Source organism: Dermochelys coriacea, chromosome 2 (assembly GCF_009764565.3).
Source record: "Dermochelys coriacea isolate rDerCor1 chromosome 2, rDerCor1.pri.v4, whole genome shotgun sequence".
NCBI classification, from domain to species: domain Eukaryota; kingdom Metazoa; phylum Chordata; order Testudines; family Dermochelyidae; genus Dermochelys; species Dermochelys coriacea.
Window position 1 is genome coordinate 225,517,501 of NC_050069.1, and position 23,680 is coordinate 225,541,180.

Below are 23,680 nucleotides of genomic sequence, written 5' to 3' on the forward strand. Positions count from 1 at the left end.
GGTCTGTAGTGGGCACAGACATTTGTGCTCTTTTCCTCCAGCCTGTCCCAGTCCTTTCTCTTCTCCATACCTGGCTCTTTGTCCCAATACAATTTTCCTTACCTATCCCCCCCCCCATCTTGATTCCGCAGGCTGCTTTTCCTATTTCTTGTTCCTCCCCACCCAGCTCCTCATCTGCTTGGCTCTTCTCCTCCCAACCCCCCAAGGCTCAATTAGAATTAAAAGTTACTGCTGGTGCTCAGTTTATCATGTCAGTTGCATACCTTTTGCCACACAGCATAACAACAGACACCTCCTGTAACTAGTACTGTTTTTAACATAAGACTTCAAAAAAGTTGCATTGTTTAAAGAGTTTTCCTCTGGCCATGTCCATCTATCTATATGTCACTATATGTGAAAGAAAGTGTAGAATCAAATGAAGTAAAAATCTTAAAAGAACCAAACTGTACCATAGAATTCCTATGGATAGTAATTCCATGCTTGAATAAGACAACACAGGTAAGTTTATGAAGGATAGGTCCATCAATGGCTATTAGCCAGGATGGGCAGGGATGGTGTCCCTAGCCTCTGTTTGACAGAAGTTGGGAATGGGCGATAGGGGATGGATCACTTGAGGATGACTTGTTCTGTTTATTCCTTCTGGGGCACCTGACATTCGCCACTGTCAGAAGAAGGATACTGGGCTAGATGGACCTTTGGTCTGACCCAGTATGGCCATTCTTATGTAAGACTATAGCAATATGGATATACTACCAACCACCTGATTAGGATGGTGATAGTGACTGTGCACTGCTCAGGGAGATTAAAGAGACTATAAAATTAACTCAATAAGGGGGATTTCAGCTATCCCCTTATTGATTGGGTACATGTCACCTCAGGAGGAGAGGCAGACAAAATTTCTTGACACCCTAAATGACTCCTCCTTGGAGCAGCTAGGGGAGAGGCAATTCTTGATTTAGTCCTAAGGATCTGGTCCAAGAGGTGAATACAGTTGAACCACTTGGTAATAGTGGCCATAACATAATAAAACAACAGCAACCCACCACAGTAGCATTTAATTTCAGAAAAGAGAACTACACAAAAATGAGTTAAACAGAAATTAAGATACAGTGCCAAAAGTGAAATCCCTGCAAGCTGCATGGAAACTTTTTAAAGACACCATAATAGAGGCTCAATTTAAATGTACACTCCAAATTAAAACACACAGTAAGAGGACCATGGCTAAACAACAAATTAAAAGAAGTGAGCAGCAAAAAGGCATCCTTGAAAAAGTGGAAGTTAAATCCTATTGAGGAAAATAGAAAGGAACATAAACTCTGGCAAATGAAGTGTAAACATGTAATTAGGAAGGAAAAAACCCCTTGAAGAACAGCTAGCCAAAAACTCAAAGTAATAGCAAAATCTTTTTTGAGAATACCACAAGCAGGAAGCCTGCTAAACAACCCGTGGGGCCACTTGATGATTGAGATGCCAAAGGAGCATTCAAGGGAGATAAGGCCATTATGGAGAAACTAAATGAAGTCTTTGCAGTGGTCTTCATGGCTGAGGACAGGAGAGATTTCTCAACCTGAGCCATTCTTTTTAAGTGACAAATCTGAGGAACTGTCCTAGATTGAGGTGTCATTAGAGGTGGTGTTGGAACAGATTAAACAAACAGTTAATAAGTCACCTGGACCAGATGGTATTCATCCAAGAGTTTTGAAGGAAATCAAATGCGAAATTGCAGAACTACTAACTATGCTTTATCTCATTTAAATCTGCTTCTATACCAGAGACTGGAGGATAGCTAATGTGAGACAAATTTTTAAAAAAAGGCTTGGGAGGCAATCCCGGCACTTACAGTTCTAACTTTAGTACTGGGAAATTAGTTGAAACTATAGTAAAGAACAGAATCATCAGATGCATAGATGAACATAATTTGTTGGGGAAGAGTCAACATGGGTTTTTGTAAAGGGAAATCATGCCTCACCAATCTACTAGAATTCTTTGAGGGGGTCACAAACATGTGGACAAGGAGGACCCAGTGGATATAGTGTACTTAAGATTTTGAGAAAGCTTTTGACAAGGTCCTTCTTCAAAGGTTCTTAAGCAAAGTAAGTTGTCATGGGATAAGATCTCACAAAACCGGGTAACAAAATGGCTGATTAAATTCAGTGTTGATAAATGCAAAGTAATGCACATTGGAAAACATAATCCCAACGATACATATAAAATGTGGGGGTCTAAACTAGCTGCTACCACTCAAGAAAGATCTTTGAGTCATTGTGTACAGTTCTCTGAAAACATCCACGCAATGTGCAGCTACAGTCAAAAAATGCTAACAATGTTGGGAATCATTAGGAAAGAGAGAATAAGACAGAAAATATATTGCCTCTCTAAATCTGGTACACGCAGATCTAGTCACCCCATATCAAAAAGATATATTGGAATTGGAAAAGGTACAGAGAAAGGCAACAAAAATGATTAGGGGTATGGAACAGCTTCCATATCAGGAGAGATGTACATGACTGCTTGGGGCACATGTGTTTATATAAATATCTACACCTATGAAGAGGCTTTTGGTGTTGGCTAAGTAGAATTAGTTTGTTTCTACTCCCCACGTGGAGCTTTTTAAACAGCCAAAGTAAACACAAATTGCAGACTAATCAGCAACAGAAATTTGTAAAAACTGGTCTTTTCAAACTGTTTGTTTTTATTGATCAGACAATTCACACACATGGGCTAGAGCCACAAAAAACTGTTCCATGAGTCACTTGATCAGCTCTATGGAAAAATACCCGGGTCCATAAACTCAAATCTTGCAAATCACTACTTAGTTTCTGGGTCAGGTGAATTATTCTTATGCTTTTTTTTTAACATTACACCTGTAAAACTGAAATCTATTATCTTGCAGTATCTTGTGACAGATTCACAACTCATGCTGGGAGGAAAGCACCATTACTATCTGAATCCTGAAGAATATTTTCTTATCTCCTCCAGTTCATTGGGTTTTCATATGCAAAATCCTTTTCAGCATGAACTGAGAAAAGGAACAGTGTGAGGTAAAATATCTTAGAATAAGGCTAAGGAAAATCACTTACAAAAAATTCAAGCTGTGGTGTAATATAAAAAACTCAGAAGTGCAGTCAAAAAAAAAAAAGGTAAATCTTAACTTTTACAGCTGGAACTAAATGCATTTACAATGGCATAATCCCACCAACAATTAGCTTTAACATGAATGTAAAAGGTGAGATGTAGCCTCAATTCTATATGAAGAATCTAAGAAAGGAAGTTTGCAGCTGTTTAAAAAATAAAAAAGAGGTAGGACAACTTCCTCCTTTAATACATGTACAGTATTTGTGAACAAATTTTAACACTACCTGTAAAAACAATTTCAAAATATTATCTGAAACAAACTTCTTACATTGTCTTGTTATATAGACATACATTGCTACTTTCATAGACAATTGTTTAATAGAATACATAGGTACAGCATTTGAAGTAGCTTAAATTTGAGCTGAAGTATACCATATCTTATCCACTTTTATGCCTTAAAGCATTTCCTCTGTCATCACAGTCTGCTAGAAATATGGCATGTGCAGCAAGTAAAGCAGATCCTGCCCCCTTCTTTCAATATAACCACTATTCTGAAGCTGAAGGTGTCGGGGCAGTGAAATGTCTCTCAGGGATGCATCTCCACTAGTCTCTTAGGCCCAGATCCTTCATGACTGGAATGGAAATTAGGCACCTAACTACCTTTGAAGATCTGGGCCTTTATCATGAAAGTTTTCCCCCACTGCCTGAGTGCAATGGTGGAATTCTAGTCTAGACAGGTTAATAAGGTAGTGGTTTTACTACTGTTTAGCCCTGATAAGAGCTCTAGACAACATGGTAAAAAACACTGGCTACCTGCATCATGTGTACCTTAAGTCTTCCACCCCTGCCATCACCTGAGGTCACAAGAGTAGGAAACCTAGTGTGGAGGAAGAGGCCATCATGAGAAGATTTAATTAAGCAGAACATTGAGCCTGGACCATAATGGGTTGCCAACTCTGCATGCTTGTTATTTAAAAAGACCCTCAAGAAATATTTTTTCTTAATTTTAATAGCTATTATCAGTTTGTGTTGCTAGGGAAGCTCAGATCTGTTTTCTCCAACTGGCCAAGGCCCAGTATTTTAAGAGCAAATTCTAGTATCCAGTTTAAGACTTCAAGTATGTTTATTATAGTACATTCAAAATAGAAGCTGATACCGCGTACCAGTTGGAGGAAGATACTTGGTAATAACCAAATATGTATACTCTTATTTAACCTCTCACACAAAGGGTCTGGCTAGAAGTTTAATCTTTTGGAACCCTATTAGGGGTTGGATGTGTTCCTTAGGTGGTGGAATTTGGGAGCTCAGGTACAAAAATCAGCAGGGTCATTTCGGATGCAGCTTTTCTCTTAGAGAGAGAGTACAGTATCCACGCTTTATGCGTCAGGACCTCAGAGTTACAAACTGGCCAATCAACCATGCACCGCATTTGGAACTGGAAGTACACAACCAGGCAGCAACAGTATTGTGTTCAATGTAAACTATTAAAAAAAAGGAAAGCAGCATTTTTCTTCTGCATAGTAAAGTTGTATTAAGTCAATGTTCAGTTGTAAACTTTTGAAACCACCACCATAACGTTTTGTTTAGAGTTACAAACAACCTCCATTCCAGAGGTGTTTGTAACGCTGAGGTTCTACTGTGTTCTGCCTTCATGGGCCCCTATGTTCAGAGTTGTTCCCAGATTGTGATATCTTTACTCCATAAGTAGTTCCATGGACTTCAGAAGCACAAATTGTGGTTTGCAACACTACTCAGTGTGATGAAAGATCTTGAGTAATCTGACCCCTAGTGACTAAACAAAAAATTAAGTGCATTTTGGATGGTTTTTCCCTCTTAAATTTAACTCCTAATAAAATCTGGTCACCTCAGTTAAATACATTATACTGTCATCCTATTTTTTTTTTCTAAGCATCAAGAAATGCCTGATTGTATATGGTCTGCAACGCCCATCCACAGTGTAGGATGAAATATTCATAGTCTAAGAACCAAATTAATCAAATCAATCTTAGGAATTTGCTAAAATAAAGTCCAAGATGTAATGAGACAGAAGGGAAATAGTTTAAGTAATAAATGTTTAATCAAAGAATTTTACATATTAACAGCATTCTTTTGGCCAAACATCTACATCGTTGTAGTATCCTACTGTATATAAAGTGGGAATGTATCAAGTATAGACTATGAAAGTGCAAACAACAATTCAAGGTTAGAGTAATTTTTTTACATTATAAAATTAATAGGTTTACAAAATAGGCTTGCCAAACTTTATTTCTGAACTGTAAAGTGAATGACTGTGGTGATTTTTAAAATAAAGTACTAAGAAAATACAAATTTAATATGCTTATTTTCATGCTCGGAATAGAGTAACACAGAAACAGTGGATATACTGCACAACCTAAACAAAGTACAGAAAAACCAGAACCCACAAACTTCACTATCTTCACAGAGCACTCTTACATATCTTACTGTAGCTTTGCAAGATACATCTCAATGTAATACACAATCTTTGTGAGAATCTTTGTATTCAGAAATTACAACTCAAGGACGCTATGCGACTCAAACATTTTTAAGTTTTGGACCAATTCATGATGACAGTCTTTAAAGAACTATTTTAGATTATAGTTATTTTATAGCATAGAACATTTAAAAATAGGTATTTTCCAAAGATGACAAAGGGTTCAACATCAATGTTTTTGAGAATGGGGCCCCTAGAGGTAAAGTTAGAAAATGTAATGGAATTATAGAGCATAATAACAGCCTCAAACCATTCTCTCTAAAGACATTGCTAAAGAGAGATTTTTGTGTGGGACCTGGAGATAAAATATTCATATATAACTCCTAACTAATATGAACCTTGTGACTACAAGGTTCCAGAAGTAGGATTTGAATGAAATAATTACCAAAACACTCTCAGTAATCTCTCTCTCTCTCTATCTTTGTTTGCCATCATACTTGCCTATACTCGCTCATTAGTGAAAAACTTTTATAACAACAAATCTCCTAACAGTCAAGCAAATCTTACAATGGAGTGCTGTGTATTGATTTTCCTTATATTATGACAGGTTTTGACTATATGCAAGTAAAACAGCACTTTCAACAATTTACTCTAGTTGTAATTACATACTGTACCATTGTATCTCACTTACCACTAACTGTAATTTTGATGCTTTTAAGCAAATCTAAAACCAATATTTTCTTCACAGTACAACAACTAGAAAGGGTCTTTTTTGTTTAGTTTTTCTACTAAACAGTAATCACACAGCAAGTGAATATTGTGCAATTGAACAAATATCTAGCAGTGTTTGTTATTTATGCAAAAACACTGACTGAACGTTTAGTCATTGTTTACTGTAAAGGCAAGGCCATGGGTGGTTTTATGGAGGTCTTTTCAATTAATAGCATAGTTACTCCAGAACAGACACTGAATCTGAATTACTTATTTAACTGTGGCAACTATCCTTTTGGGTTATGGCAAAGGCACGGTAACATGTTGCACAGAATGTATTATTGAACTTTAATAATTGTGGAACTAGCAATAATATGAAAATTTCATATTTCTATATTTTATAAAATGTTACCATTAAAATTAATTGCACCATTAGTGCATAAAATGCATTGTAAAATTATGAAAAGGAACTATGATTGCACTTCCATTAAAGTGTCTCAAATACAGCATAGCTGTTGCTAATAAACTGTATTTTAATATTTAAAACAACTGTTTAACAGCAGCATGAGGTTTAATTAACTTAAGGTACAGGCTACATTTAATTAAATGCAGTCACCATGGCAATAAATGCCATTTAATTTAGAGAAGAAATGCTACCCAGTGGTTCACTGCTAAGAATCATGGGATTACTTTGATACAGGCACACTGTACACCTGTTGTATTGGGTTAAAGTTAATTAGCTATTCACAGTTTGGCACATTTGGACTGTAAATAGACATGAAAAAAAACTTTAATTTTAATATTAAAAGAATATCCATTTTCTTGTTCCTGGAGCAGCACTAAAGAGAAGCATAAAATACCTCAATTCACTCTGCTAGTAAAAAAATGAAAGATAAATAAGGAAAAAGTTATGGAAAAGCAAAAACAAAATGTAAATGAACTGCTAAATGTTATTATTTTGCTGAAAGATTGAGTTCTAAAAATGGAAAAAACTATTTGAGGCTAAGTAACAAAAATCAGTGTAAGCCTTTAATCCATACTTTCAAATTAAGGATTACCAACGTAAAGCTAAACAGATGCTGCAATGTATTAGGAATGTGGAGTACAACCTACTTATTCCTCTTCCTTCAGAGCAAAAAAAGCAAACACTACCTAATTAAATGCAAAGGATATTCCTTGAAAAGTTCACATTATTAGTCTAAAGAACTTCAATTCAAGGGAACGCCTACGTATTCCATCATTGTCAGTGGTTTACGACTGAGCTGTATGTATGTGGATCAAAGTCCCCATAATGCTTACTCCACATACTGTACCATCTGTAACAGCTATCCATTTAAGATCAAAAACTAGTTTGTGTTCATACTAAATGTACATGCTCAATCCATTCATTTGAGGTCGGAGGAGTTTGTCTTGAAACATCTTCTGAAGTATCCACACTGCTAATAGCTTCCCCAGTATAGTCACCACTTTGTGGCACTCTTTCCCCTGGAATGATGTTTTCTTCAGAAATGCTCACTTCTGTTTGGGTTCCTCTGCCTTCATTTCTGAGGGCATCCTCAAAAAGTGCATGCTCTTCCTGAGGCTCCAGTCCTACCTCTATGAGATTTGGTTGTCCTCCTGACCCATCATCGATACTATGTTGCTGTGAATCCTCATCAGTTTCTGTACTTGCTGAAGGAATTAGTGCGATACTTTGAGGGTTCATGTCATGGAACCAGGCCATGATATTTCCAAGCAGATTTTCATTAATATTGGGGTCCTGGCTACTTGAATCAGCATCACTAGATGCTGAGTATAATCCACTTCTTGTATCACTGAAAGGATGTGAACTAAGGCGATCAGTTGAAAATGGATCATTGCCTGCCCCTAGTCTCATCAAACTATCACCAAGTTCTAACAATTCAGAGCTGCTCAAAGCTGCCCTAGGGTTATCTATATTTACAGGAACTGAGTCCAACCTTGTAGGCAAAGATGTACCTATTGCTCCTAATGATGCCTCATTATTAAGGAAGTCTCTAGTTTCTTCATCAATAGCCAGGCCAGATTCTTGCAATGATAACTGAATAGCAAGCAGGATGTTTGGGTCATCTTCATCCAAAGAACTAAGAGCCTATGGAGATATACAAGATCACTTTCAAAATTAAATAATTTTTGCTTTTATCAAGTTTTGGATTCAAAATTAATGTATAGTGTTGCATTTTGTTTAAAATGTCTGAAAAATGTATTCCAGAAAAGTTTTAAAATAAATTCTAAAAGTTGATTTATCCTTGATGATGATGGTACATTTACAGTAGCTTAACAATACTTTGTAAATTCATATTTTCTTATGCTAGATTCCACCCCTCTCACCACCATAAATAGTCATGTAACTAATGTAGGATGCAGGAAAATATGATAAAAAAAAATATAGGAAGGAAAGCAAAGCATATGGATAGGAGACTAGGGAAGATACCTGAAGAGAATCCTGGTTTTCAGAGCGACTGACAGGGGTATAGTCATGAAGTGAAGAGCTGTGCAGAATACTCATAGAAGCTGAACTCACCATGGAGGTACCATGTCTTCTACTGCTACCACCCTCCTGAGTATCTGTTAAAATAATTTAAACAAAAACATTTAAGTATGAACACGAATCCTCTCTCCATTTTTAATCCCCATTTTTATTGGCAGAACCTCCTGCCTTTCTTATTAATTTGGCTTCAAGTATATGATCTTGCTCTCTTCTTCGTTTTGGCCCAAATCCTGTAATACAGATCACAGCCCAAACAACTGGCTGTGCGCTAGAGGAAAGGACTGCTTCCCCATCCCCTCCTTAGGATGCTTGCATAGCTGCTCCCATGGCACCAATGAATCCCTGCTGGATTTGGAAGGGGGGTTGAGGGGGGAGGAGACAAGAGGAGCCTTGTTGCAAAAGGTTCTTCTGGCCTTGCTCCGTGCACAGCACACATTAACCTCCCCCCCTCCACATCCAGTCCCAACTTATGTACAGTGGAACAGTACCAGTTACATTGCTTTGGAAGTCTCCATGGCTGCACAGGATGGGATTGATTTACCTCTTTGTGCTTGTCTGCTCCCTTAATTGCATTCTTCCTCTCTTTACGGGAATGAGACACATGATCAATAATACAAGTCAATGGATAAGGTGGCAGAAGGGCTTCTAAAACCCACTCGTGCATTATGGAACACTTTGGTTAAAAAAAACAAATCTTTCTTCCCCTCCTCACATTTGCTTGAAAACAAGATCTTCCTTCTAAATATGGGGCCAGACTCTCCATCATGATTTGGCCTCTTTAAGCTTTCCCTTGTGGAAAGTGCTTCTGGGAAATACCCTTGGCATAACAGAGTTCCCTGGATGCTGTAGATTTTCCAGAATGCTCTTAGTGTCTCTCTCTCAGCTCCTAATGCAGGGACCTGGATTTGGCCCTTTGTGCTTGTCTGCCTTCTTCCTATTTGTCAAAATCCATGTTAGCAGTTCTCTTCCTCTATTCTTAGCTGCAGAGTGGCCCCTAGTACATTGTGGCAATGGAGTGTAATTTAGAGCAGCCATGAAGCTGTTCTAATTTAAGACAGGGGCCAAAATATGCAGGTCACGGATATTCAAGTGCACACCGTAGCTCAGCTGCAAACTGAGACTTTTGCTCACATTTCTTTTTCCTGTGATGTGTCAGCATTTCTAAGAGTAATGTTGCTACTGCTTCCCCTGTGAATCCAAGTGACATTCCTGTTCTTAAAAAAAAATTCTAAAAATGAAAAGTGTCGTCAGAAAAAACTCATTCCATAGTAGAGGGAAATATCAATCTTTTGAATTATGGTAATAGGATTTACCATTTTAACTTGAAAATTTAGAATGAAATAAAAGTGAGATCCCAACAGGTTGTCCCTTAATCACAACTAACTTGATGGCATAAAAACAAATTACCTTGTAAAAAGCCAAAATGGGTGGCAATTTTGCATCAGTTATTTTAAACTGCAGTCTTGGAATTATTTTAATCCACACTTTGATTTTGTCCCTCCATGTTTCTCCTGCATATCTCATTGGACAAAAAACAGTGAATTTATATTATGTTGGGACAGGTGGATACAGGGGTTTTAGAACTCTTCTATGTCACTCTGGCCCTTTTATCAGGCATAAAGGAGCTTGGTATGGGAATGAGAATCTTATGTGATGTATTTACTGTTGAAAATGTCTTCAGAGACAGAAAAATAAGTTTGCTCTAAGTAAGGGTGGATAGTCTAAGGCCAGGCTCCTGCAAAGATTATGGTATGTTCAACTGTACAGGAGTAGAGTAGCCGCCGTGTTAGTCTGTATCTGCAAAAAGAAAAGGAGGACTTGTGGCACCTTAGAGACTAACAAATTTGTTAGTCTCTAAGGTGCCACAAGTCCTCCTTTTCTTTTTGTACAGGAGTAGTCACACTGAAGTAAAGTTAAGCAAGTGCAGCACTGAGACCATAATCTTTTTTTAATCTATCTATAAACTAAGGATAATAGTGGATTCTACTAACAATTTGAGATACATTTATTTTTCCTTTTTTACGCCAAACCAAAGAATATACCTAATGTGCTCTCACTAGGGTCTTCAGGGTCTGGAGTATTACTGAGCAGACTGTGTATGTCTCCACGTCGACGTTGTCTATGCCTCCTCCGATACTGAAATTCAGCATATTCCTGCATAAATCAAAGGTTACAAAATACAGGGGAACATGCAATATTTTTTCTCCCATAACCAACAGTACATTTTCTATTAAGAAAAATGTGTGATTTTATACATTTATTATAAAATTACCTGTTCCTAGAAAATAAATCGCAGATTGTCATGCAAGAAATTAAAAAAAAAAAACCCAGCAGGTAATCCTAAATGAACAAAATTATTAATGAGCAAAGAAGCCTGCTAGCTGCAGATATCTGAATACTTGCAATCTCCATTTTTAAATAATTCCAAGTTCTGTTAATTTTGTTTACAAGTTTTAATACCAAATTTTAATTATTTTTAGACATACAACTGATTAAATATGAGCCTTCTCTCTTTTTTGTTTAACATTAGACATTAAGGAGCTACCTTCTAAGGCCCCATACCCCACAAGACACTTAACTTTGTGCCTGTTTTCCAGGAATTGTAAAGTTATGCATGTGCTTAAAGTGCTTTACTGACTTGCGGCCTGTATTTGGAAGGCCAACACAAATCTGTGGTACAAAGTGGCTGGTCTGTGCCCCTCTGGTGTCCCTAGCCTCCGTTTGCCAGAAGCTGGGAGTGAGCGACAGGGAATGGATCACTTGATGACTACCTGTTCTGTTCATTCTCTCTGGGGCACCTGGTATTGGCCACTGTCGGAAGACAGCATACTGGGTTAGATGGACCTTTCGTCTGACCCAGTATGGCCGTTCTTATGTGCTAACTGGGGTGCATTTCATCCACTGCATAGTGATAAAAAGAGGCATGCCATCATACCTACTTATTTAACACTTTTGACAAGTCAGGTTGGGTGTGGGCATCAGAGTAGGGACTACAAATGTTTCTTAGTGTGATTTGTTTATTTACAAAATGTACACAAATCTTGTGTTACTTGAACAGAGGTGGCAAAAAACTGCACTTAGGTGTTAATTCCCTTTATCAGAAACTGCAGGTAAGGCACCACAGTCGTGCCCCAAGAAGCAGCTGTCTCCAGCTTCTGTCTCTCTCTAGGATTCACACCAATCTCAAACCAATCTAACAAGTTAAACACATACTAAACTTATTTCCTCTGTCAGCTCCTGCACTTTACACCTGGGAAACTCCTACTCCAAAGCTTCTCTTGTACTGCGTGACCTGGAAAAGGTAGCCTAACCATTAAGCCTTCTTTTGTACAGCTGCTCTGCAACATTAAAAGAAAAAAAAAAAAAAACCTTGGAAAGGATCAACAGTCGAGACAGTTACTGCATGGCCTCTTCAGTTCTTTCTATGGAGAGTTTCATCCCAGGTGTTTACCCATTAACAACAAATACAAGCTGTAAGCACTTTCACCACAATAGGATCAATGCTAGCAGACTCTTGCTCCTGTGTGAAGTTCCACTGATTCAAGTGCAGCATCAGGACTTTAATTTCCAGATCTTGATGGCTAACAATTGACTTAGTATTCTTTACACCATATACACCCTTTCCTTAAGTAAAGAGATTCATATTAATTTATAAATATACACCCACCCACCATGGGGATTGAGAATGATCAGAAATAAATCCATAAAGTATTAAGATTTGAAAGTCATTGCATGAAATATAATTTGCTCTATGTTTGCAATAAGGTCACAGATTTCACTTATGGCCTTTTTAATAATTGTTGTTTCTTTAATATATTTGTGATTCAGACAGATATCTCCACTCATACAGATATAATTTTGTTTCATTACTTAGAAAGATTTTATATATTTTAGCAATATAGATTTTAATTTTATTGCACTGAAAAGTAGAATTTTCATATACTGGCCTAAATATAGTGCTTTTTACTGAAAACATTCAAATTTTCTCTATTCTGGGTAGAATTTTGTGGTAACAAGATCTGGTATATGCAAATATTTTACTTTGGTATCAGTAAAAATACATAATTGTGCTAAAAATTTTGTCTAGTGAATTTAATGGAAAATACAAAAAGGACAATTATTTTAGCTACAAAATTCCTTTAGCTCAGGTGGATGCAAGTATCTTTGACAGCTAAAGTACAAAGGGTCCAATTTCAATCAGACAGTGTCATATTTGGGCAAATTATAACTGCTAATCAACTGTCATCTAAACATGACTGCCAGGTTACGTATTGTTTAACAAAAGCTTTCCCTTTTCTAGTCTGCCTTTTCTCCTACCCTGTTCCTCCTGGGCTGTTGTAACATCACAGATATAGTTCAGTCTCACAAAACACTGAATTATTTAGGAACAAAGGAAAACTGAAGGAATTGGACAGGAGAAACAAGCTGATTACCCTATAAGAAGCAAGCTGTTTTTTCTGACAGCATATTGCTAACCAGAAACAATAGGAAAGGAAATATATAGAAAATGGAGTTTTCTAAACCCGGTATTTTTCCAGTGTCTCTGAAAGTGACTGGTTCGTAAAAAAATGAAGAAGTGAAATTTCTCCTTTAACCTCACGGTTTGATTAAACCCCCCGAAATATTTAATTCAAGTTAGGGAGAGAAAGGAAAACTCTAAAGGAAAATGCACACATTATATGCAGTGCAGTTGTTTGACAAATCACATAAATGTTCTTCCACCATGTATAAATGGTAAAATATTTTTTTAAAAAATTGTATTTTGCTTTTTCTAATCCTGTCAGCAGTAGTCATCCTGCAGAAAAAGTGGTATTATTTGTGAAATGACTAATGTAATATTGTATCTAGGGCTGTCAATTAATTGTAGTTAACCCACGCAATTAACTCAAAAATATTAATCATGATTAAAAAAATTAATCACGATTAATTGCACTTTTAATCGCACTGTTAAACAATAGAATACCAATTGAAATTCATTAAATATTTTTGGATGCTTTTCTACATTTTCAAATATATTGATTTCAATTACAACACAGAATACAAAGTATGCAGTGCTCATTTTATATTATTTTGAATACAAATATTTGCACTACAAAAACGATAAACAAAGAAAGTGTTTTTCAATTCACCTCATACAAGTACCATAATGCAATATCTTTACAATGAAAGTGCAACTTACAAATGTAGATTTTTTTGTTACATAACTGCACTCAAAAAACCAAAACAATGTAAGCCTACAAGACCCTTACAAGAGCCTACAAGTCCACTCAGTCCTACTTCTTGTTCAGCCAATCGCTAAGACAAACAAGTTTGTTTACATTTACAGGAGATAATGCTGCCTGCTTCTTATTTACAATGTTACCTGAAAGTGAGAACAGGCATTTAAATGGCACTTTTGTAGCCGGCATTGCAAGGAATTTATGTGCCAGATAAGCTAAACATTTGTATGCCCCTTCATGCTTCGGCCACCATTCCAGAGGACATGTTTCCATGCTGACGACGCTTGTTTAAAAAAAATGCGTTAATTAAATTTGTGATTGCACTCCTTGGGGGAGAACTGTATGTCTCCTGCTCTGTTTTACCCGCATTCTGCCATATATTTCATGTTCTAGCAGTCCCAGATGATGTTCATTTTAAGAACACGTTCACTTCAGATTTGACAAAACGCAAAGAAGGTACCAATGTGAGATTTCTAAAGATAGCTACAGCACTTGACCAAAGATTTAAGAATCTGAAGTGCCTTCCAAAATCTGAGAGGGATGAAGCGTGAAGTATGCTTTCAGAAGTCTCAAAAGAGCAACATTCCTATGCGGAAACTACAGAACCCGAACCACCAAAAAAGAAAATCAACCTTCTGCTGGTGGCATCTGACTCAGATGATGAAAATGAATATGCATCGCTCTGCACTGCTTTGGATTGTTATTGACCAGAACCGGCATGGACGTGTGTCCTCTGGAAGGGTGGTTGAAGCATGAAGGGACATATGAATCTTTAGAGCATCTGGCACGTAAAATATATCTTGCGATGACGGCTACCACTGTGCCATGCAAACATCTCTTGTCACTTTCAGGTTACACTGTAAACAAGAATCAGGCAGCATTATCTCCTGAAAATGTAAACAAATTCGTTTGTCAGAGCGATTGGCTGAACAAGAAGTAGGATGGAGTGGACATGCAGGCTCTAAAATTTTACATTGTTTTATTTTTGAGTGCAGTTATTTTTTTGTACATAATTCTATATTTGTAAGTTCAACTTCATGATAAAGAGACTGCACTACATTATTTGTATTAGGTGAACTAGAAAAAACTATTTTGTTTTTTATTGTGCAAATATTTGTCATCAAAGATAATAATATAAAGTGAGCACTGTACACTTGGATTCTGTGGTAATTGAAATCAATATATTTGAAAATGTAGAAAACACCCAAAAATATTTAAATAAATGGTATTCTGTCATTCTTTAGCAGTACGATTAATTGCGATAAATTTTTTTAATTGCTTCACAGCCATAATTATATCAGAAATTATCTAGTTTCCTTCCTCTTTAATACTACTTTTACATTCAGAATAATATTTGTTTAAAATTTAAACAGAACATTTAATTTTAAATCTATTTTTTTGTTGAATTGTTAAATCAGTAAAGAATGGAAGATAGTGTGCAACTTCATTTAGGTTCTCTGTCAAATTCTGTTGGACTGGTATTGCATTCAAAAGTATATTTTTAATTATACATATTTTTGAATATTTATTATAAAAATATTGCCAAAATGCAGGCATGTTTTGTTCGTAGATTATTGCCTTGGTCTGAGATTGGAAAAAATACAATGCAAAAGAGTTGGTCTGATGCCATCCTTAAGAGCTGGCTTTTCGTAAGACTCATTGTTTAGGTACTGCCCAATTACCCATGCATATATTTCCTTCTGTTGTGAAGCAAAGAAAATGGAAAGCTTAAACCCAACCTTGCAAACCTTAGTACAATTTGAAACAAAATCTGGAATCTCTCCATGCAAAACAGAATTACACCCTGGTTCCTATAATATGCAGAGCGACATTAAAAATGTAAAAAAGAAATTGTTTACCTCAGGGGATGCAAATCCTAAATATTCCCAATCCCATGTTCCACCAGCAAAGCTATAAATTAAATTAGATACATCATGTAATTTATTAGCAGAATAAAGTATGAACAATGGCTCCCTCAGTCTACAACTGTAAACCACCTTGAGGTGATCTCGTCATCTGGTTAACACATACATTTATAAAAATGTTTCAGAAGATTGGATAAGTAAATTATTTAAAATTCTGGATTTTGAAAATTATTCTCAGCAGTTATTTAAATGTTTGGTGAGTGCCAAGTATTTAAGTGGCTATTTTGAAGTACAGGACGTGAAATGAGGCCACAAGTACTCAGCTAGCTATTAAGAGATCAAAAAACTGGGTGTGAATTATACTATAAAAATTCATATTTAGTACACTGACTAAACTGGGCAAGAATCATTACACCCAAATTATGCTTCACTGTCACAATGGCTTGAAGGGTAGAATAATTGAGTGGGTGCATATATGTTATAATTATACTTATTATTAACTATTATTGTAATTCACAACTTGGCATATCTTAATGTAATTTAAAAAAAAAACAGAAAAACTAAAAGAGAATGATTTTTAGGTCTACATCCTTTCACTAGAAGAAAAGGAAGAGAAATGTGGGGATAAAACAGTATACACACACCAAACCTACCAGTAACTTCAGACAATTAAAATGTAATCTAAACAGAACACTGAGTAGCAAAAATATTGCTTCTCTGAATCAGTTCCATCAATCACATTACTCTATTAAGATCTTTATTCTATTAACAAGCTGTCTTCAGTTTAACACCTTTCACTTGTCAGATGACCAGACTGCAATGGAAGTGTATACAGCAATTTGAGTTGGCATCCACAAGGTCCAGTAAGAGTGAAATGAAAATGCCAATCTAATCAAAAATATAGGAACTGTGAATGAGATTATTTGGCTTTCTAGCTAGAGGAGGAAATCAATGACTTCCCACACAGATCTAGTCAGCCTCTGCAACTTCCTAAACTCCAGGGGTGGATTTCTACCAAAGCATGGGCTCTATCTCTCATGCTAATATTGCAACTGCACCTGTGTGGAAAGAGTTGGCAAACCCCCCTCCCCGCCCCCACAAAAAACAACTGGTGAAAATCCTGCCTGGTTTTGGGTTTCATTACAAATTTAAAAGTCAGCCAAGATTCCTCATTTTCCATTTCAAAATGAAAGTGAGACACACTTGGAAGTTTAACGGAGTTTCACATGCTGAAGTTTAAAGTGAAAGGGTGCAATTTCACACGAATCAAATGAAGGAAGTGTTTGTTGAGCCAGTGACCTACAACTACAAAATTCTGTCTGCTCTATTTTGCCTTGAGGTGTATGTCAAAGCAAGCACTAGTTTTAGGGGTGGGTTTACAGAGCTTGGTAGCTGTAACCTGAACTTTTTTTGTTTGCATACGCTTTTTATGCCTAAATTACCTGCGCCTTGGAGCTTCTGGTGAGTCTGCAGGGGCAACTCCCCGGGCCACAGAGGCCAGAAACTCTTGCCTCTTCTGCTGCACAAGACATGCTGCACGGATTATTTTATGACGAGGCGTACGAAGATAAGGCCTGTTTACTTTCTGAGCAAGGTCTTCAGTGACCATTTCTAAGTCTGTCTGCAACAGAAAATAAACAAAGCGTATCATGTAATGTTACAACAAAATAAAACAGTTAAATGAAAAACTGGCATAACTGCACTGTAAACATGTTATACAGTAACTCCTTGCTTAACATTGTAGTTATGTTCCCAAAAATGCTACTTTAAGCAAAACGATGTTAAGCGAATCCGGGGTGGGGTGAGGCGGGGTTAGATTCCAGGAAAAAATTTTTTGCCAGACAAAAGAATTAAAATATATATATATATTTACACACACACACACACACACACACACACACACATATAACTTTTAAGCAAACAATTTAATACTGTAGACAGCAATGGTGATTGTGAAGCTTGGTTGAGGTGGTGAAGTCAGAGGGTGGGATATTTCCCAGGGAATGCCTTACTGCTAAGTGATGAACTAGCACGCGGCTGAGCCCTCAAGCATTAACCCATTGTTGTTAATGTAGCCTCACACTCTACAAGGCAGCAAGAATGGAGGGAGGGTAGACACACAAAGACACACACACACAGTGTGTGTGTGTGTGTGTGTGTGTGTGTGTGTGTGTGTGTGTGTGTGTGTGTGTGTGAGAGAGAGAGAGAGAGAGAGAGAGAGAGATGCACATTGCCCCTTTAAGTACGCTGACCCCACTCTAAGTACACTGCCTTTTTAAGTAGATCAGCAAGTTGAGACAGCAGCTGCTGCCAGCAAGTTCCCTGAGCCCTGTCACGTGTCCCCCTCTGCTCAGTGAAGATGGGGTAAAAAAAAAAAAAAAAAAAAAAAAAAAAGAGGGGGCAGGGAAACATCCTGACATTAGCACCCCCCTGCACAGCAAGCAGGAGGCTCCCAGGAGCAGCTCCAAGGCAGAGGGCAGGAGCAGCACACGGCAGTGGGGGGAGGGACAGCTGAACTGCCTGGCAATTGATAGCCTGCGGGGTGGCTGCCGCACAGGGAACTTAGGGGAGCGGGGAGCTGATGGTCCACCCTAGTTCCAAGCCCCCTCTAGCTAGCTCCAATGGGCTGCTTTTTCTGCAAGCAGTGGATAAAGCAGGTGGCTGCCAAACAACGTTATATGGGAGCATTGCACAACTTTAAACGAGCATGTTCTCTAATTGATCAGCAATGAAACAACGTTAGCCGGGACGACGTTAAGTGAGGGGTTACTATACTGAATAATTCAATTTTTCTAAAGACACCATCCTGACAGGATTCTCACTCCTGGGTGTTAGTTCCTTAACAAGAAACTGATGGAACTCCCTCAGTCCTCAAAGAATTTTTACCACTGAGGGCAGAGGTGTGCTAAGACCATGCCGATCATGCTGACCAATACTGTCTTCTTGTTTCCTTGTACTCCCCATTTGTCTTTATCCATCCCGTCTTGTTCTTAAATTGTAAATTCTTTGGGGCAGGTTCTGTTTTGTGGTTCTGTGTTTGTACAGTGTCTAGCATAATGGGTCCTGGTCCTTAACTAGGGCTTTTAGGTACTATGGAAATACATATATATAAATGAAGTTGTGAGGTATAGTGAGCGAAGCCCTCTAATGGCCATTGAATGCCATCCCCCACTGGGTGTAATAAATACTGCCCTCTAATTCCAGAAAGTTCCTTTTTGATGGCCATCAAGAAAGGGGCTGTATGTTGAAAAAAGCATCATTCTGACATAACTTTCATTCACCCCCACAGAGTTTGGGAATTATGTGAGGTATCTTCTTTAATGTTTATGTGTTGATTCTATTTGCGGGGGGGCGGGGCATATTTTTGGTCATGGTTAATCGTATTATATCATTATAATCGTTTATAATTTCGTATTGGTTTATCATCCTAGGGAGCTTCACTTTCTGTGCAAATGAAGGGACTGAGTAGATCATTTAGAGGACATTATTTACACCGAGCAGAAAAAGGAGATTTGATGGTCAATGCAGGGCTTGGCTTGCACTATACTCAAAGCCAGTGCCCTCAGGAATCAAAATTATTTTAGAATTGAGGGAGATCTGCTGGTCTCAACCGAATCCAGGAATGAGAATCCTGTTCATATATCTTCAGAAAAGTTGAATTACAAGTGTAGTTTTTTCATTAAGAATCTGTTTGTCTTTAAAGCTGCAATAAAATATTTGTAATAAAATAATTGTATTATAGACTAAACAATCCTGCCAAAAGTATTCTTCACTCCCTTCCCCCTAATTTGGTTGTAGCCTTAAATCCTCTAAAGACGGAATTCAAAGTCATTTTGACCCAACAATGAGTTTAATGCTACAGCAAAATAAATAGTTCATTATACACCTTTTTTCCCACATCTTTGTCATTTTGAACAAAAGTTTAAGAATTTTATGTAGTCAGAAAACATGCCATATGGATAACTAGTATTACAAGAAAAATTAGTTGTGTAATAAAAAGCAAAAACATACTTATTTTACCTGCATAAGTTCAAATATTTCTTTTTTTGTACTTTTAGGTTCCAAAAAGAATCCATATGGATAAGAACACTTGAGAATGCGGCGAGTTTTTAGGAGCTCTTGTACTGCATCTTCAATGAAAGTGGTATCAGGACAGCCTCCTTCAGCTGTACAGTAACACAAGCATTGTAAAAACATTTTTCTGCTGACCTCAGTAGTTTTATTATGAGAGTTTCCCCCAAAAGAAGTACAAGTTATGTAAGATAAGAAATATTTTCCAAATAAAATTCAGTCCATACTGTAAATGGGTAGGTGTGGTTATGGTAAAAAAAAAACAAACAAAAAACTATATATCACTAGCTTCTCTCTAACTCAAGTGATCTATTCCTTGTGTGTATTTAGAGTCTCATATGCTTATTCTACTTCCTAATAGAAGCTTTTACTACTTTTTATTTACATTTCAGAATGAGAAATTACACTGTGTAATAGGCTCTAATGAGCCCTATCAATAAAAGGCCTACCCAGAAGGACAGATAAGATTGCTCACTTGGGCCAGCTGGGTAAAACTGCCAGCAGTGACGACCTGACCAGGTCTGAATTTCCACTCTTGCAGCTGGTGACATAGCAGGTTGTCTTCATACAGTTTCAATACAGACTTATGCCCATGATCCTGCAAAGAGCTCCTCGTGGGCAACCCCTGAGTACACGCAGAGCTCACTGTAGGATCAAGACTATTTCTTTATTATGGGTACACTTCTCTACAAAGTAAGAAAATAAACTGATGCAGAACAGATTCACATATAACAAGTTGTGCACTGTGCTGTCCACTGGTTGAATCAAATCACCTTTCCTCACCCTAAAGGTGACTGCATTTCAGAAGCAAGTGATTCTTTTTATATAGCATACATGCAGTTGTTCCTAATGCACCTTGGGATCCTTCAGAGTGTAAGTCACTACATAAATGTAAGATACCATTAAAAGTCTGAAATTCATACTTCAATGTTGAAATTGCTTGAGGAAACAGTGTTTTGTCCCTTCTCCCACATATTTTAAATAAATACATGGAATCAGGTGTGGGGGGCTGTTGCACATAAACACTGAAAGAGAATTGTTATCTCCTTAACAACAAAGGATTCAAACTCAAGTTATCAAGATGAACTGACAACTGACAAAGGCTGAAAGTTCAAAGCCTTAAATGTACAGAAGTAGCAGTTTGAAATATATCATTTCTTGTAGGCATCAATGTAAGTAAAGAAAAATCTGAGGAACAAAATTTTTTCTTTTAGTGTAAAGAGATATTTGACTTCAAACCACCATTATAAATCAGTAAATACTAACAAACTACTTACTTCCACTGAGAGCTCTACTCAACTGCTCCATCTTTTCTTTGGCAGTTTTTAGAAGGCGCTGTTCTAACTAAAAAAAAGGGACATAAATAAAATTCAACAAATTCATCTAATTTCTGGACTAATAAAGTGGGGAAAGATTTACTAGAAACTGGACCATACCTGATAGCTGAGCTCATGGTTCTTAAACCTCGTGTAATAGTGCATAAACCTATCAAGCTCTTGAAATCGTCTATGTTTCTTTTCAGCCTAGAAAATAAGAAATCAAACATGAATCATTCATTTAGAGTCTATTAGACTTATATTATTTTCACAATCATCAGCAAATACAAAAGTATAGTCAGCTGTTTCAGCTGGGAACATTAGACATATATACACAAATACCATGGTAATAGGTACTGTTTAAGACACACTCCTGGAGGAATTCTACAAAATTTTAAAATTCTGCCAATTTTATTTGTCAAAATAACACTATATAATCACGCCAGTTTCAATTATTTTGGTAATTTATTTCAAAATACCTTTCAGCAAGTTTGACTATAGCAATACAGACATACACACACAAAAAATTCTTCCAAGAGTAGAGAGTTAAAGAAACCCCTATGACAACTCAGTTCCTGTTTCACCTCCTCCCCCCCCCCCCCCGAACCCAGCTGCGGGGCCAGACCCCAGCCAATACACCTGAAGCCCCTCCCTCCCTAGCCCAGCTGCAGGGGCCCCCAGCTCAGACACCTGTCCCCCTCCCCAAAGAGCCCAGCTGCAGGGGCCCCCTCTCCCAGACACCCACACCCCCTTCGGCCCCAGAGCTCAGCTGCAGGGGCCCCCTAGCCTAGACACCCGCCCCCCTCCACCTCCAGAACCCAGGGATCCAGAGGGAAAAACAGGCTGATGCTCGATCCCAGGTTTGTGTGGAGTTTCCTGCAAGTCACTGTCTCCTTCCCTCAGAGCATTCAGGGAACTGTAGCTGCAGGGAATGCTCCAGCTCCCTCCCCTTCACTCTCCCCACAGAAGTGTCTTCTATGTGCAAGCTGGGCTCTGCTGAGTCCAGTGGCCCTAGTGGTTGCCAACAGCACTGCAGCCCATTTCTGTGGGGGAAAGGAAATTCTGTGTGCACATTAATTTTTGCAAAATTCTGCATTGCACAGTGGTGCAGAATTGCCCCAGGAATAGTCTAAATCAGACAAAAAGATAATGTTTTGAAATCAGAAGTCTGACAGATACAGCCATCAGAACTGAGGAACTGAGATTTTGTGCCTATAGAGCAGAGGTCGGCAACTTATGGCACGTATGCCAAAGATGGCCAGCCAATTTTTAATGGCACGCTACTACATTCTGGGTCCCAGCCGCCGGCCCCGCTCAGTCCGCTGCTGAACCCAGGCAGGCAGCAGAGTGCCATTAAAAATCCTGCCTGCCCCAGCCCACTCTTCTCTGCCCCCGCCCGCAGAGGCAGGGTGAAGAAGTTTGGTCCTGCTGGCTGCTGCTGCAGGGCAGGCAAGCTCTCCCCTCCCTGGCCTCTTCCCCCCAGTGTGCTGCATTCCTGCCCCATCTCCTCTCCCTGCCGCCAATCAGCTGATAGCCCTTGCGGGGGAGGGGGAGAAGCGGAGCCACAGCACACTTGGTGCTCCAGGGAGGAGGCGGAGAAGAGGTGGGGACGGGGCCATGGGGTGGAATCAGGGCATATCCCCTCCAGCCCCCTGCCGTGAGCCACTCTGGGCAGGGGGCTGGGAGCACCCCCACGACCCCAGCCCACACCTCCACCTCCCTGCCCTGATCCCTGCACCCCCCTTCACACACACCCAGCCCTCTGCCCTGCACCCCTCTTCACACACACCCAGCCCTCTGACCTGACCCCTACATCCCCCACACACCCCAGCCTCCTGCCCTCACCCCTGCACCCCCAACCCCAGCCCTATCTCCAGTATCCCCACACATACCCAGCCCCCCACACCCCATGCCCTGACTCCTGCACTCCCTCACATGCCCCCAGCACTGACCCTGCACCCCCCCCACATTCCCAGCCCCCTCACACCTCATGTCCTGACTCTTGCACCCCCCACATTCCCACCCCCACCCTGAGCACCAAATGGGAGCTCCTGCACCCCTCGCACCAAATAGAAACTGCCCAGGTAAGCATTCCACACTCAAACCCCAACCCTGAGCCCCCTCCCTCATTCTAGCTCCTGGCCAGACCCTACAACCCAACCCCCAGCCTGCTCCTTCACCCCCAGCCCTGTGCTCAGTGCACTCCCACCCTCAGCTCAGTGCAGAGAGAGAGGAAGAGAATGGGCTAGTACCAGGGAGAAGGTAGGTTCCCACTCTATGTGGGCAGGGCTGGGATCCCAGACCCGGCCGGCAGGAGCTGGCGGATGGAACCCCAGACCAACAGCGGGCTGAGCGGCAGCGGGCTGAGCAGCTCAGCCCACTGCCGGTCTGGGCTTCTGGCTGCTGGCCCCTTGCCAGCCGGGGTCCCGGCTGCAGGCCCCGCTTAGCCTGCTGCCAGGCTA

At 39.1% G+C, this 23,680-nt stretch overlaps 1 protein-coding gene across 6 annotated transcripts in view; it reads right to left on the reverse strand.

The window, feature by feature from the left end:
- Positions 1–5,130: 5,130 nt before the first annotated feature.
- ANKIB1 (ankyrin repeat and IBR domain containing 1) overlaps positions 5,131–23,680 on the reverse strand; it is a 179,553-nt gene continuing 161,003 nt past the window's right edge. For 3 of the 6 annotated variants that reach the window (XM_038392778.2, XM_043509312.1, XM_043509314.1), the window contains exons 13-20: positions 21,339–21,425; positions 21,180–21,246; positions 19,852–19,997; positions 17,274–17,452; positions 15,826–15,877; positions 10,790–10,901; positions 8,691–8,824; positions 5,131–8,348 (exon numbers count right to left, since the gene is read on the reverse strand). In XM_038392778.2, coding sequence (XP_038248706.1) covers positions 7,596–8,348; positions 8,691–8,824; positions 10,790–10,901; positions 15,826–15,877; positions 17,274–17,452; positions 19,852–19,997; positions 21,180–21,246; positions 21,339–21,425 — 1,530 coding nt within the window. In that variant the 3' untranslated portion in view covers positions 5,131–7,595. The remainder of the gene's footprint in view (positions 8,349–8,690; positions 8,825–10,789; positions 10,902–15,825; positions 15,878–17,273; positions 17,453–19,851; positions 19,998–21,179; positions 21,247–21,338; positions 21,426–23,680) is intronic. The other 3 variants (XM_043509313.1, XM_038392780.2, XM_038392782.2) reach the window with 3 other exon arrangements.